Source organism: Carcharhinus amblyrhynchos, chromosome 9 (assembly GCF_965287045.1).
Source record: "Carcharhinus amblyrhynchos chromosome 9, sCarAmb.v2.hapA, whole genome shotgun sequence".
In the NCBI taxonomy this organism is placed as follows: domain Eukaryota; kingdom Metazoa; phylum Chordata; class Chondrichthyes; order Carcharhiniformes; family Carcharhinidae; genus Carcharhinus; species Carcharhinus amblyrhynchos.
The window spans coordinates 10,516,299-10,531,619 of NC_137332.1; the positions used below are offsets into that span (position 1 = coordinate 10,516,299).

Sequence of the window (15,321 nt, forward strand, 5' to 3'; positions counted from 1 at the left end):
TAATAGCACTTGTACTTTGGTCTTTGGTCAGAATGCTGCAAGATATAGTCCCAATCCAGAGACTTCAGCACAAAATCTGGGCCAGCACCACCATAATTGGAATTAAACAGAGACCATATCCATTCTTTCAAATGACCCTATCTTCAGGAGTTCTCCTGGTGTCCCAATGAAACATTTATTCCTCGACCAGCATTACAAAACAGATTATCTGGCCATTATCGTATTGGTGTTTGTGGGGATTGCTGTGTTCAATCCTGCCCTTAGCTGGCCGTTCCGGCTCAGTTGTCCGTATATCCAAAATAATTCATTGGCTGGACAGTTTTTATAATGTTTGTGTTTTTTCTCCTTGCCCCATACCTCCTGTGCTATTTGCTGCCTCCTTCAGTGCAATGATTTGTTATCTGTTTTGATGTTTGTGGTGTGATCAAGATGGTGAAATCAAAACTTCTGTGAAATTGTCGTTGCCTCCCTCATGGTCAACCTTTTTCAAAATAAAAGTAAAATGAGTCTGAATGGTCCCTAAACAAAATGTATGTATTGTTGATCTACACTAATTCACAATTTTGATTATTGTGTTGTGTGATTCTCACCTCAATGTTTTTAATCTAAACAAAATTGCTGATATAAAGTGTGATGCATACATCATTTAGCATGCAAATCTTGATTGAACTACGGGCAAGATCTAACCGCCACTCGTGAAATTGAGGGGTGTGGACAGAGTGGTTAAGGAGCAGCTGTTTCCCTTAGTTGAAGGGTCAATCACAAGGGGATACAAGTTCAAGGTGAGGGGCAGGAAGCTGGGGGAATGTAAGGAAAAGCGTTTCTTACCCAAGGTTGTAATGGACTGGGAGGGCGGTGGAGGCGGGTTGCCTCTCATCCTTCATAAGGTACCTGGATGGGCACTTGACATGTCAAAACATTCAAGGCTATGGGCCAAGTGCTGGTAAATGAGATTACATGGGAAGTCAGGTGTTTCCATGTGCCGGTTGACTTGAGGGGCCAAAGGGTCTCTTCTGCACTGTCTATGCATAGATAGTGGATGTGGCTGAGGTGGGACATTTAGTTTTTCAGAGCTCTGCCAAACATAAGTCTGCTTCCCCTTTCCACCCACCCTCCACATCCCAGAAACCAGCTGCTGCTTAAATGTTTCTGGCGTTTCTGCTTTTACTACGCAACTTTGGTCCGTTCCATTGATTGAGCTCTGCTTATGAAGTTCTCCTCCTATTAGAGTTGTCTGCCCTTTTTAAGTTGAAGCTTGTCCTAATGTTGCTGTCTAATTTAAAGTGGGGCTCTGCATTTGGCTTGTCTATGTTTTGGCATCATTCTATATCCATATAAAAATCACCCTGCAGCATACATTAAAGGTTTACAATGCTTCTTTCCCTGCAAGAAACTTTGGCAGCGAGCTGACTTGGTTACACGTATAGTGGGCTGCCAAACACTATGTTAAAATAGGTTTATTGCACTTTTCTTATTCAAACACCAAACGTTTATGCAAGACCGTTTTGGAAGTCAGAGGCTATGAATTTGCTGCATAAAGGTCAGACAATTCAATTTGCAATTGGTCGCACTGCAGAAGCTAGGTAATTGTGAAATCAGCTTGCCTTGCAGCAACTCAAATTTTACAATGTAAATTCACTTGGAATCTGCCACGTAGCTCTGCAGCATAAACTGATCAAATTCATATGCAGCTGCTGTGAATTGGAATGCCTTGAGGCGGAATTCATCATTAACGTAATCTTCACAAATATAACCTGTTTATTTCCAACTTGCAAAAGAATTTTTGGTTTGAAGTCAAATCAACAGTGCGTGTATATTCTCAAGCTACTTATATAAGTGGTGCAGTGCAGTGACATTCTTTTTGTGCTGCATCCTATAACAATGATGAATGCCATATTTAAATGCTATTTTAAAGCTCCGAGTACAATCGAGCTTACATACTGCAGTTCGTAATTCCTCGTCAAAACCCTGAACACTCTCCTGATTTAACATCTATTGTTTAAAGTACAAAGCTAACTTAGAGTCGAGTATAATACTACAGGAAAAGCCATTACTCTTTTTTGGGGGCATTTTTTTCCCTTTTCTGACTCCGTATATTTGTACCTACTTGAGACTGCTCTTTCAGATGATCCCAGCATCCGTGTTTTCACTTGCCAGGATACCTTTGAGTTTGCAATGTACCCAGGGAACCACAAGAGCCACCCTCCATTTTTCTTCAGCTACTGATTTTACCATGTGCCTTCACACAATCTTCAGAAGACAATAGAATGATATTGCTGTAACAATTATGTCCTGATTTGGGCTTGGCGACATAGTGACACAGTGGTTAACACTGCTGCTTCACAGGGACCTGGGTTCAGTTCCTGGCTTGAGTCACTGTGTGGAGTCTGCACATTCTCCCCATGTCTGTGTGGGGGTGCTCCAGTTTACTCCCACAGTCCAAAGATGTGCTTGTTAAGTGCATTGGCTATACTAAATTCTCCCTCAGTGTATCCGAACAGGTACCGGAGTCTCGCGACTAGGGGATTTTCACAGTAACTTAATTGTAGTGTGAATGTAAGCCTATTTGTGACACTAATAAATAAACTTTACTTTTACTTTTTCAATTGGAAAATTGTAGTAAGTAAACCATAAAAGAACATGTTAGTCATAGTTAAATTGAAAAAAGAGCTTCTTATAAAAAAAAATTTGAACAAATCACGTGATGTTTGTTTGTGTTTGAATTGAAGTTTCCATCCTTAGGGCACCGACTTAATAACAGCCACTGATTGAATAGTAAGTATACCACAGGTCATTCAGCCCATTAACTCTGCCAAGATGGCTTGACAAACTTAAAGATTTAGTTTAGTTTCGTAAAAGAAATGCTTAATTTCTGTAATGGCCATTTCTTGATGTTCTCTTATTTCGTGTAAAAGCAAAGTGAACACTTGGCGATGATATCATGCCCCAGCAGGATCAGTGCTATTTTTGTCGTAACTGAACATTAGAAGCTCAAGATTAACTTGGCTGTGGCACAGTTGGTATGAAATATCACTCCTGCAGTGTGGATTGGTTTCCTGATAAACTTTCAAGAATTATGTTCCATTTGAATCAAAGTCTGAAGAGCCCACTATTTAAAGGGCTAGCTATTTTCCTCATCTCCTGGCCAACATTTCTTCTTCAACCAAAATCACCAAACACAGTGAATTTGGTTATCCTGTCCTTTGCAAAATCTTAAGTGTAAAATAGTTGTTGCATCAGTCAACCTTGCAGACTTTCACTCGTTGTGTGAGAAATGATGTGAATTATTCACATTCATTCTTTTCTTTGCTGTAATCATTAAGAATACGAAGCATCATTAGAACATATTATATTAAAATGACAGAATCTCCTTTAAATATCTTTACTAGAAAGGTCTTGCAAGAACGTCCACAGCCAATGAAATACTTTGTGTTGCTGCTGTAATGTAGGAGACAGCAGACAATTTGCACACAGAATGCTCCTTCAAACAATAATAAGATAATTGGCTAGATAATGTCTTTGTGGTACTGATGAATCCATGTTTTAATTTATTATTGTTACGTTATTGGTATACAGTGAAAAGTATTGTTTCTTGCGCTAGACAAAGCATACCAATTATAGAGAAGGAGAGGTAAGGGTGCAGAATGTAGGGTAACAGTCATAACTAGGGTGTAGAGAAAGATCAACTTAATATAAGGAAGGTCCATTCAAAAGTCTGACAGCAGCAGGGAAGAAACTGTTCTTGAGTCGGTTGGTACGTGACCTCAGACTTCTGTATCTTTTTCCGACGGAAGAAGGTGGAAAAGAGCATGTCCGGATTGTACTGGCCCTTAATTATGCTGGCTGCTTCCCCAAGGCAGGGGGAAGTGTAGACAGAGTCAATGAAAGGGAGGCTGGTTTGAGTGATGGACTGGGCTTTGTTCTCTTTGTAGTTTCTTGCGGTCTTGGTCAGAGCAGGACACCAAACTGTGATACATCCGGAAAGGATGCTTTCTCTAATGCACCTGTAAAAGTTGGTCATGGCACTGGGAAAATGCCCCTGCTGAGCTTTGAATGTTGCCACAGGAACTTTTACATCCACTTGGGACAGAAAGATGATCTCTAATGTCTTATTGGTGAGGCAGAACTTTCAACAATGCAATACTGCACTGAAGTACTGATTTGCATGTTAGTTTACATAATAAAACCCTTAATGTTTAGGAACTTTGACAACCTTTGACCTGGAAGCAGCACAGTGAGGGAAATGTATAATTTATTTAAAATGACTGTGGAATCTCATATTGTTTTAAAAATTTGAAAATGACTTCCAAGAGTTTGCATCATTTGTAAAGAGATCAATTGTAATGCCCTTAGATAAGAAATACTGCTCACTGTGACCTGGCAACCCTTGAACTTTAACCAGTACCAACAGGAAGGAAGTTGAGAAAATAGCCATGTGCTAGGTAGACGCAAAGGAGGGCATCAAGCAGAGGAGCTGGAAAGTGAAGGTGATAAATGCACAGATGCAGGCATGAGAGAGCAGGTAGTGACAGAGGACCGCAAAGTTCGAGAAAAATCAAATTGCTCTCAGGAAGAGGCCGATTATTCTATTTTGCTGATAAGGAACCAGAAGATCTTGGAGATATTGTGGGAGCTGGCTAAAAAGTCTAAAACCTGGAAAGTTGTGTGAAAAACTGAGATGCCAAAGAGCTGGCTGTTTTCCCAGAAGTGGCCAAAATGTGAGCTCGGGTGTTATTGGTTGGGCAGTTGAAAAGAAACTCTAGAGAGCTACGCCATCAGAATTGTCATGACCCGAGAAAGGGGGAGGTGGGGGAGGGAGTGGGGAGAGAGGGCTCTTCGTCAAAATGTGCCTTGCTGATGATAATCAGACCTGTGAAACTCAAAGTGAAAGCAGTTGTCGTAGAAGACACCTGACTTTCCCTAGCAGGAGTAAAGAACAGCATAAAAGCAAATTGCTGCGGATGCTGGAATCTGATACCAAAAGGGAAAATGCTGGAAAATCTTAGCACGTCTGGCAGCATCTGTAAGGAAAGAAGAGAGCTAAAGTTTCGAGTCCAGATGAAGCTTTGACAAAGGGTCAGTAAATGCAACAAGCTATTGATTATTTTACAAAATATTCCAACCCATAGAAACGCAGCCTGTAGGAAAGTTGATCACTTCATTCACTAGGCAGAATGACTTTAGTTGCTCTGATGAAGATCTTATTAATCCAAGCCTGCAATTTTATTTTTCATTTTGTCCAGTTAAAACATCATCAGGATTTGAGCCTTGTTCCAGTGTTAGGAGGGGGTGTTGGAAGGTGGAGTATAGTGGAGAGGATGCAAGGAGAAGAGCATTTCTTTTAAATGGTGATTTATTGTTTAAAGTACACTCCCTGAAAGTGGATGGAAATGATGGTAACTTACAGAAGAATAAGCTAAAGAAGAAATATCTGCTGGGTATGGTAGTGAAAGAGCAGTGGTATGGGACTAATTGAATAGCTTCTTCCGGAGAGCTGATACAGGCGCAATGAGCTATTTGACTGTCATCTGTGCTGTAAGATTCCAAGACCTTTGTTTCAAGAATGAGTTGTGTCCGCTAAAAAAGCATGATGCAAAGATGACATCTGATGGTGGATGTCTCATAGTATGCCTACAGTGCAGAAGGAGGCCATTTGTCCCTTTAAGTCTGCACCGACGACATTCCCACCAAGGTCCTATCCTCGTAATTCCACATAACTACCCTGCTAATCTCCCTAACACTAAGAAGCAGCTGATCATGGCCAATCAACATAACCGACACATCATTGAAGGGTGTGAGGAGACCGGAACACCCGGAGGAAACTCACGTAGACATGGGGAGAATGCCAGTCAAGAAAGGGGTGAATACAATGATCCAAGGATGGAATTGAAGCTTGGTCCCTGGCACAGTGAGGCAGCAGTGTTAGCCACTGTGCCGTCTCACTGTGGAACAGTTTGAAATGCTTTTTGTTTTGCAAATGTTCTGGTGCAGAAACCAACAATTTTGGCAATAACACTACAGGGAGAAGAATAAAACGATTCTACAGCGGGGTCAACAAGCAATGAGCTGCTACTCGCTTTCATTGTCTTGTCATTTTTATTTGGCAGGAAAAGCAGTGAGGAGATGCAGAAGGAAAGACAGAGAGTAAATCATCTACTCAATATGATGGAACCTAGTCTGCTTCAATTCTACATTTCACGCCAGTGGCTGAACAAGTTCAAGACCTTTGCTGAGCTAGGCCCCATTAGCAACAATGAGTTCCTTTGTGTTCATGGAGGTAAGGTGGCACTTGTAGTGCATTGCAGCTGTGCTGACTGTTAGCAACTGATGGGTTGATGTGGAAGGGGCGGTTAATATGTCCGCGATTTGATTCCTATTTCACGTGGTGCCAGTTGACCTCATCTGAGAGGGCAGTGAGAGAGTCTGTTGAAATTAACCTCTGCATTCCAGGATAAAGTAAAGGGAAAATCCATTCCTAATCCTTATCCAGTAACAACCCTTTTGAAGAAGATGCAAATGCCAGATGACATTAGGCTTATTGGTGCTAGGTACCAGAGGGCGGTCACTGCCTGTGGAACTTTACCCCAGCAAAGAGAAGATGAGGGAAGAAAGTCACCATAAAAATAAGTCTCTGTTATGAGAGACATTGCATTTTTTTTTGCTAAAGATTCATAGAAATAAGACATTGGAGAGTCAATGAATAACACTGTTCACTGAAACCTGTCTGTTACAGGTGTACCTCCTCAGAAGGCCAGTTATATAGATGATCTTGTAGTGATGTTGCCTCAAAATGTATGGGACTATCTGTACAGCAGGTGAGTAACGTTCTCCTCCTCCTCCTCCTTCTCTCCCCTGGGAAGTGACTAGGGTTAATCTTTCCCTGAATAACAGCTCATGTTCAGTCATGCCATTATAGATCGCAAGGCCACTTGTTTTCACAGTAAACATGTCATTGCGAAAGGAAAACCTCCTATAGATGGAATCATGACATTCGATCCCTGAAAGAGTTATGTAAGATCATTCTGTAAACACACTGAAAATCACAGAAGCACTGAAGAGGAACTTGATACACCAATCAGTGGCCCATTTACAAATTAAGAGAGAGGCATTGATTTTTTTTTATTTTTGTCAAACGCCTGGAATTCTGTTTTTAAAGATTCCTTTTTTGAGATGTAAAAGGCTGAGGCTTTGGTGTGCTTTCTTGTGTGTACTTGCTGCATGATGAGTCTGTCACTTTACTTCGGTTGACATTTTCTTGCAGTCGGTGTGGACAGAACATTTTGAGAGTTCTCTTTAAATTGGCTCAACATTTTGTTTATAGTGCAACCAGCTCTGTTAAAAACCGTGGCTTCGTTTACGAAGCAATTGAACAATTTGTTTGCTGGTGGGAGATGTTAGCTCTGGACAGTTACCGATTTAGTTTGATTACTTTTTAGTTAATCTAGCTGCCTGTCTGCTAATCTCTGAAACTTTGAGCACCTTCCATCACTTTGACTCAGTGTTGGGTTTTAAATCTACTGTATAGCACACTGGCACACTTTATCATCTACGTCATTAAAACAGATCAGCTGTCTTTGTACCTTCTGTCTTATTTATACCTTTGCTATTTGTGGGATCTTCCTGTGCATAAGTTAACTGCCACACTTCCCTTGATTGCAATTGTGAATGCACTTTGACTATACAATGCTTTGGAGTGTCCTGAGATCAGGAAGAGTTCTACATAAATGCACGCTATTCCGTTTTTCTTGACTGGCATGCAGCAGTGTTAAGTTTTACAGAATCTAGAATATTCTGTTCCGCTCCCCCTGCCAGGTATGGAGGGGGACCAGCTGTGAATCACCTCTACACCTGCCAAATCTGTCAGATTGAGATTGAAAAGGTTGAAAAGAGAAGGAAGATGGAACTGGAAATGTTCATACGGGTAAGCAAACAAATGTCTTGTTAAAAGTCTGAAGATTTTGTTTTGCACTTCAACCTGGACTTGAAATGTTTTACATCCAAAATTGAAACCTGAAGAATTTACAAGGATGTGGATTTAGGGAATTTGTGTTTTAATCCATTTGGTTGCACTAAAAACTCACATCTTCCATTCAGATCAAACAAACTTGGAGCAAAGTCATGGTCTCACCTTGCAGTTTCTGATGGTGAATTTGATCATTTGGACCTCTTCAGAATAGCGAATTAAAAGAATTGATAATGTAAGGTATATTAAGCAGTTCATTGGGACTGAGAGCTAAAGATTTTTTTTTGTCTGGGGAAACATTACCAACATTTTTTTAAGAAAAAAGTAGGATTGACACATTAGAATCTGCCACTGACATTATCCATAAACATACAGACATAAGCTAGCCACGTACTGGTCAGAATAGAAATGAGAAGATATGTTGGATAAATACGTGGCTGAAGTGATGGTGTCAGGGAGAGGGTTTCAGATTCGTGGGGCATTGGCACAGGTTCTGGGGGAGTCGAACTGTACAAATTGGACGGGTTACACCTCGGGAAGACGAAGACTGATGTCCTGGGGGAGTGTTTACTAGAGCAGTTGGGGAGGGTTTAAACTAATATGCCAGTGAGATGGGAACCAATGTAAGGAGTCTGAGAAGGAGGGAGCAAGGACAAAATGTGGGGTGAAAGTTCCAACTACATCAAAAATCAGGAAAAAAGTTAAAAAGGAGAACTGAGGGGATGTTATTAATGGAATAATGTTAATTCAAAAAGAAGGTACAAAAACTAGCATAAAGGTTCTTTATCTGAATGCTTGTAGTATTCAAAACAAGATAAATGAGTTCACAGCACAAATCATTATGAACGAGTATGATTTGGTGGCCATTACAGACACATGGTGCAGGATGGTCACGACTGGGAGTTGAATATCCAGGGGTATCAAACTGTTCAGAGGGACCGACAGGAAGGTAAGGGAGATGGTGTAGCTCTGATATTTAAGGATGATATCAGGGCAGTAGTGAGAAATGATATCGATTCTATGGAAAAAAAGATTGAATCATTTGAGTGCAAATTAGATATAGTAAGGAGAAAAAGTCATTGATAGGCATAGTCTATAGGCCACCAAATAATGACATCTTGGTGGGGCGAGAAATAAACAAAGAAATAACTGATGCTTGTAAACAAGGTACAGCAATTATCATGGGGGATTTTAATCTACATATCAATTGGTCAAACCAAGTTGGTCAAGACAGCCTTGAGAAGGCTTTCGTAGAAGTATCCGCAATAGAACATAGGACACTACAGCACAAACAGGTCCTTCAGCCCACAAGTTGTGCCGATCATATCCATACCTACCAGGCCTATCTATAACACTCAATCCCATTAAATCCCATATACTCATCCAGAAGTCTTTTAAAAGACCCCAGCGAGTTTGCCTCTACCACCACCGACGGCAGCCGATTCCACTCACTCACCACCGTCTGAGTGAAAAACTTACCCCTAACATCTCCTCTGTACCTGCTCCCCAGCACCTTCAACCTGTGTCCTCTCGTAGCGACCATTTCAGCCCTGGGAAATAGCCTCCGAGAATCCACCCTCTCAACATCTTATAAACCTCTACCAGGTTGCCTCTCAATCTTTGTCTCTCCAGGGAGAAGAGACCTAGCTCCCTCAATCTATCTTCATAAGGCATGCCTCCCAATCCAGGCAACATCCTTGTAAATCTCCTCTGCACCCTCTCAATAGCTTCCTCATCCTTCTTGTAGTGAGGTGACCAGAACTGCACACAGTACTCCAAGTGGGGTCTGACCAGGGTCTTATAAAGTTGCAGCATTACCTCCTGACTTCTAAACTCAATCCCTCAATTAATGAAGGCTAGCACACCATACGCCTTCTTGACCACATTCTCCACCTGCGGGGCTGATTTGAGAGTCCTCTGGACCTGGACCCCAAGGTCCTTCTGCTCCTGAACTGCTAAGGGTCCTACCCTTGATATTGTACTCCTTAATCCCATTAGACCTGCCAAAATGGACCACTACGCATTTATCCGCTTTGAAGTCCATCTGCCACTTCTCCACCCAGCCTTGCATCCTATCTATGTCTCGCTGCAACTTCTGACATCCCTCCAGACTATCCACAACACCACCAACCTTTGTGTCGTCGGCAAACTTACTAACCCATCCCTCCACTTCCTCATCCAGGTCATTTATGAAAATGACAAACAGCAAGGGTCCTAGAACAGATCCCTGGGGCAGTCCACTGGTGACTGACCTCCATGCAGAAAAAGACCCATCCACAATCACTCTCTGCCTTCTGCAGGCAAGCAAGTTCTGGATCCACAAGGCCAAAGCCCCATGGATCCAATGCCCTTTCACGTTCTCAAGAAGTCTTGCATGGGGGACCTTATCAAATGCCTTGCTGAAGTCCACGTAAACCACATACGCTGCTCATCCTTCGTCAATGCGTTCAGTCACATTTTCAAAGAACTCACCTAGGCTCGTAAGGCACGACCTGCCCTTGACAAAGCTGTGCTGACTATTTCTGATCATACTAAATTTCTCTAAATGTTCATAAATCCTGTCCCTCAGTATCCCCTTCATCAATTTACCAACCACTGAGGTCAGACTCACCAGTCGGTAATTTCCCGGGCTGTCCCTGTTCCCTTTCTTGAAAATAGGAACCCACAAGCTTCCTTGAACAGTATGTAATGGAACCAACAAGGCAGCAAGCTATCCTAGAGCTGGTCCTCTGTAATAACACAGGAATAATTAATGATCTTCCAGTTAGGGATCCTCTTGAAAGAATCAATCACAGTATGGATGAGTTTAAAATACAGATGGAACGTGAGAAGGCAAAATCCAATACCAGTGTCTTGTGCTTAAGCAAAGGAGGCTATAAAGGGATGAAGGAGAAATTGGCTAAGGTAGACTAGGAGCAAAAACTTTATGGTGGGACAATTAAGGGACAGTGGAGGACTTTCAAAGTGATCTTTCACAATGCTTAGCAAAATTATATACCAGTGATAAGGAAGGACTGTAGAAAAAGAGATATTCAGCCATGGATATGTAAGGAAATAAAGGAGGGTATCAAATTGAAAGAAAATGCATACAAAGTGGCAAAGATTAGTGGGAAACGAGAGGATTGGGAAATCTTTAAAGGTTTGAATGTTTTTAAGGCAGAAAGCCACGAAAAAAACCATAAAGAAAGGTAAGATGGATTATGAAAATCAACTAGCTCAGAATATAAAAACAGCGAAAGTTTCTACAAATATATAAAATGAAAGAGTAGAGAAAGTAAACATTGGCCCTTTAGAGGACGAGAAGGGGGATGTAATGACTGAAAATGAGAAAATGGCTGAGGCATTGAACAGGTATTTTGTGTTGGTCTTCACAGTGGAAGACACAAACAACATGCCAAAAATTGATGACAGGAAGGCTATGGCAGATGAGAGCCTAGGAACTATCATTATCACAAAAGAGGTTGTGTTGGGCAAGTTAATGGGGGCTAAAGGTAGACAAGTCTCCTGGTCCTGATGGAATGCATCCCAGGGTACTAAAAGAGATGGCGGGAGAAATAGCAGATGCACTAGTGGTAATTCACCAAAATTCACTGGACCCTGGGGTGGTTCCACAGGTTGGAAAACAGCAAATGTGACGCCACTGTTTAAAAAAGGAGGTAGACAAAAGGCAGGTAACTATAGGCCTGTTAACTTAACTTCTGTAGTAGGAAAAATGGTTGAATCTGTCATCAAGGAAGAAATAGCGAGACATCGGAATATAAATTGTCCCATTGATAAGACGCAGCATGGACTCATAAAGGGTAGGTCATGTTTGATTAGTTTGATTAATTTGATGGAATTCTTTGAGAACATTACATGTGCAGCGGACAATAGGGAACCAGTGGATGTGGTGTATCTGGATTTCCAGAAGGCATTTGACTAGGTGCCGCACCAAAGACTGCTACATAAGATAAAGATGCACAGTGTTACGGGTAATGTATTAGCATGGATAGAGGAATGGTTAACTAACAGAAAGCAAAGAGTGGAGGTAAATGGGTGTCTTTCTGATTGGCGATCAGTAACTGGTGGTATGTCTCAGCGATCAGAGTTGGGACCGCAATTGTTTACGATTTACATAGATGATTTGGAGTTGGGGATCAAGTGTAGTGTGTCAGAGTTTGCAAATGACACAAAGATGGGTGGAAGAGCAAAGTGTGCAGAGGATGCTGAAAGTCTGCAAAGGGATATAGATAATTAACTGAGTGGGCAAGAGTCTGGCAGATGGAGTACAATGTTGGTAAATGTGAGGGCATCCATTTTGGTAGGAATAACAGCAAAGTGGACTATTGTTTAAATGGTAAAAAATTGCGGCATGCTATTGTGCAGAGGGACCTGGGTGTCCTTGTGCAGAAATCACGAGGAATTGGTTTGCAGATGCAGCAGGTAATTAAGAAGGCAAATGGAATTTTGTCCTTCATTGCTAGAGGGATGGAGTTTAAAAGCAGCGAGATTATGTTGAAGCTGTATAAGGTGCTGATGAGGCCACACCTGGAGTACTGTGTACAGTTTTGGTCTCCTTACCTGAGAAAGGATATACTGGCACTGGAGGGGGTGCACTAGGTTGGTTCTGAAGTTGAGAGGGTTGGCTTCTGAGGAGAGACTGGGGCTATACTCATTGGAATTCAGAAGAATGAGGGGAGACCTTATTGAAACATATAACATTATGAAGGGAATAGATAAGATAGAAGCAGGGAAGTTGTTTCCACTGGCAGGTGAAACTAGAACTAGGGGGCATGGCCTCAAAATAAGGGAAAGCCGTTTTAGGACTGAGTTGAGGAGGAACTTCTTCACCCAAAGGGTTGTGAATCTGTGGAATCCCCTGCCCAGTGAAGCAGTTGAAGCTACCTCATTGAATGTTTTTAAGGCAAGGATAGATAAATTTTTGAACAGTAAAGGAATTAAGGGTTATGGTGAGCAGGCGGGTAAGTGGAGCTGAGTCCATGAAAAGATCAGCCACGATCTTATTGAATGGTGGACCGGGCTCGGGGGGGCCAGATGGTTTATTCCTGCTCCTAGTTCTTACATGAACTGGGGTCAGGGGTAGGTCACCCACCCCCTCGAGCCTGCTCCACCATTCAATAAGGCCATGACTGATCTGATTGTAAACTCCATATTCCTACCTATTCCTGATAACCTTTCAGCCCCTTATTAATCAAGATTCTATCTATCTCTGTCTTAAAAATATTCAAAGATTCCACTTCCACTACTTTTCTGAAGAAAAGTTCCAAAAACTCAACACTGAGGGACATAAAATCTTCCTCTTAGCTTTAAATGAGTGTTCCCACATTTTTAAACAATGACCCGCTAGTTCTAGGTAGTCACACAAGATGAAACATCCTCTTCGCATCCACTCTGTCAATACCCCTCAGGATCTTAGGGTTTCAATCACATCACCTCTTACTCTTCTAAACTCCAGTGGATACAAGCCTAACCTGGCCAATCTCACTACATAAGACAAACTGCCCATTTCTGGTATTAGTCTGGCAAATGGGATGCTGGCCTTCATAGTGAGGGGGATTGAATATAAAAGTAGAGAGGTCTTGCTGCGGCTGTATAGGGCATTGGTGAGGCCGCAGCTGGAGTACTGTGTGCAGTTTTGGTCACCATACTTACGTAAGGATATTTTGGCCTTGGAGGGAGTGCAGAGGAGGTTTACTAGGCTGATACCGGAGTTGAGGGGGTTGTGCTATGAGGAGAGGCTGAATAAACTAGGCTTGTACTCGTTAGAGTTTAGAAGAATGAGGTGAGATCTCATTGAGACGTATAAGATGATGAATGGGACGGATAGGATAGAGGTGGAGATACTCTTCTCGCTCAGAAAGGACAGTAGGACTAGGGGCACAGCCTCAAGATAAGGGGGGGGGGGAGCGGTTTAGAACGGAGTTGAGGAGGAACTTCTTCACTCAAAGGGTGGTGAATCTCTGGAATTCTCTGCCCGTTGAAGTGGTGGAGGCTGCCTCGCTAAATATTTTTAAGACGTGGGTTGATGGGTTTTTGATAAGTGAGGGGATTAAGGGTTATGGGGAGAGGGCGGGAATGTGGAACTGAGCCACGACAGATCAGCCATGATCTTATTGAATGGCGAGGCAGGCTCGAAGGGCTAGATGGCCTACTCCTGCTCCTATTTCTTATGTTCTTATGTTTATGTCTAGTAAAACTTCTCTGAACTGTCTCTGATGCATTTACATCTCTCCTTAAATAAGGAGACCAATACTGCATACAGTACTCCAGATTTGGCATCACCAATATCTGTATAACTGAAGAATAACTTCCCTGCTTTTGTAATCGGTTCCCCTCACTAAATGATAACGTTCTATTAGCTTTCTAATTACTTGTTGTAGGCTGTTGTGATTCATGCTAGAACACCCAGACCTGTCTGAATCTAAGCTCTGCAATCTCTCACCCTTTAGATAATGTGCTTTTTATTCTTGTTGGCAAAATGGATAACTTCACATTTTCCCACATTATTCTCCATTTGTCAGATCTTTGCCCAGTCTCTTAACCCCTCTGTCACTTAATTAAACTCCTTACATCCTCTTCACAATTTCCTCTACCTATCTTTGTGTCATCAGCAAACTTGTTTCATCAGCAAATGAGCAACTGTCCCTTCATCAGTCATTTATACAAATTGTAAATTGTTGAGACTGCACTGATGCCTGTAACACACCATTCGTTGCACTCTGTCAACCAAAAAAAAGACCCATTTATGTCGGCTGTTTTCTGTGAGCCAACCATGCCAGTATGTTACACCTTACACCTTGAGTTATTTTCCACAATATCCTTTGATGTGGCATCTTTTGCAATGCCTACAGTACATCCACTGCTTCCTTTTTATCTGCAGCATATGATTCCTTCAGTAAGCTTCAATAAATTGGTTAAACCTTTCACAAAACCATGCTGACTTTGTCTGATTTCCTAAGTGCCCTGTTATAACCATCTTTAGTAATAGTTCTAACATTTTCCCTATATGTTAAACTAACTAGCCTGTACTTTCCTGCTATTTTACAATCTAATTGAACCTTTCCCGAATCCAGTGAATTTTGAAAAATTAAAACCAACGCATCACCAATTTCACCAGCCAGCTCTTTCAAAACCCTATGAAGAAGATCATCAGGATTTGTCAGCAGGCAACTCCAATAATTTGCTCAAAACCACTTCTCTGGTGATTGTTTTCCAGAATTCCTCCTTCCCTTTTCATGATTTACAGCTATTTCTGGGATGCTACTTGTATCCTCTATATTGAAGACTGATACTGAATACTTATTAAATTCACCTGTCCTCTCCTTATTTTATATAACACCAATGCTCACCATCGGTCT

The 15,321-nt window shown here is 41.7% G+C and overlaps 1 protein-coding gene across 2 annotated transcripts in view; it reads left to right on the forward strand.

The window, feature by feature from the left end:
- The window catches only part of usp33 (ubiquitin specific peptidase 33), a 78,725-nt gene that overhangs the window by 48,290 nt on the left and 15,114 nt on the right, over positions 1–15,321 (forward strand). For both annotated transcript variants that reach the window (XM_080195152.1, XM_080195153.1), the window contains exons 20-22: positions 6,108–6,277; positions 6,734–6,815; positions 7,813–7,921. In XM_080195152.1, the coding sequence (XP_080051278.1) occupies positions 6,108–6,277; positions 6,734–6,815; positions 7,813–7,921 (361 nt within the window). The remainder of the gene's footprint in view (positions 1–6,107; positions 6,278–6,733; positions 6,816–7,812; positions 7,922–15,321) is intronic.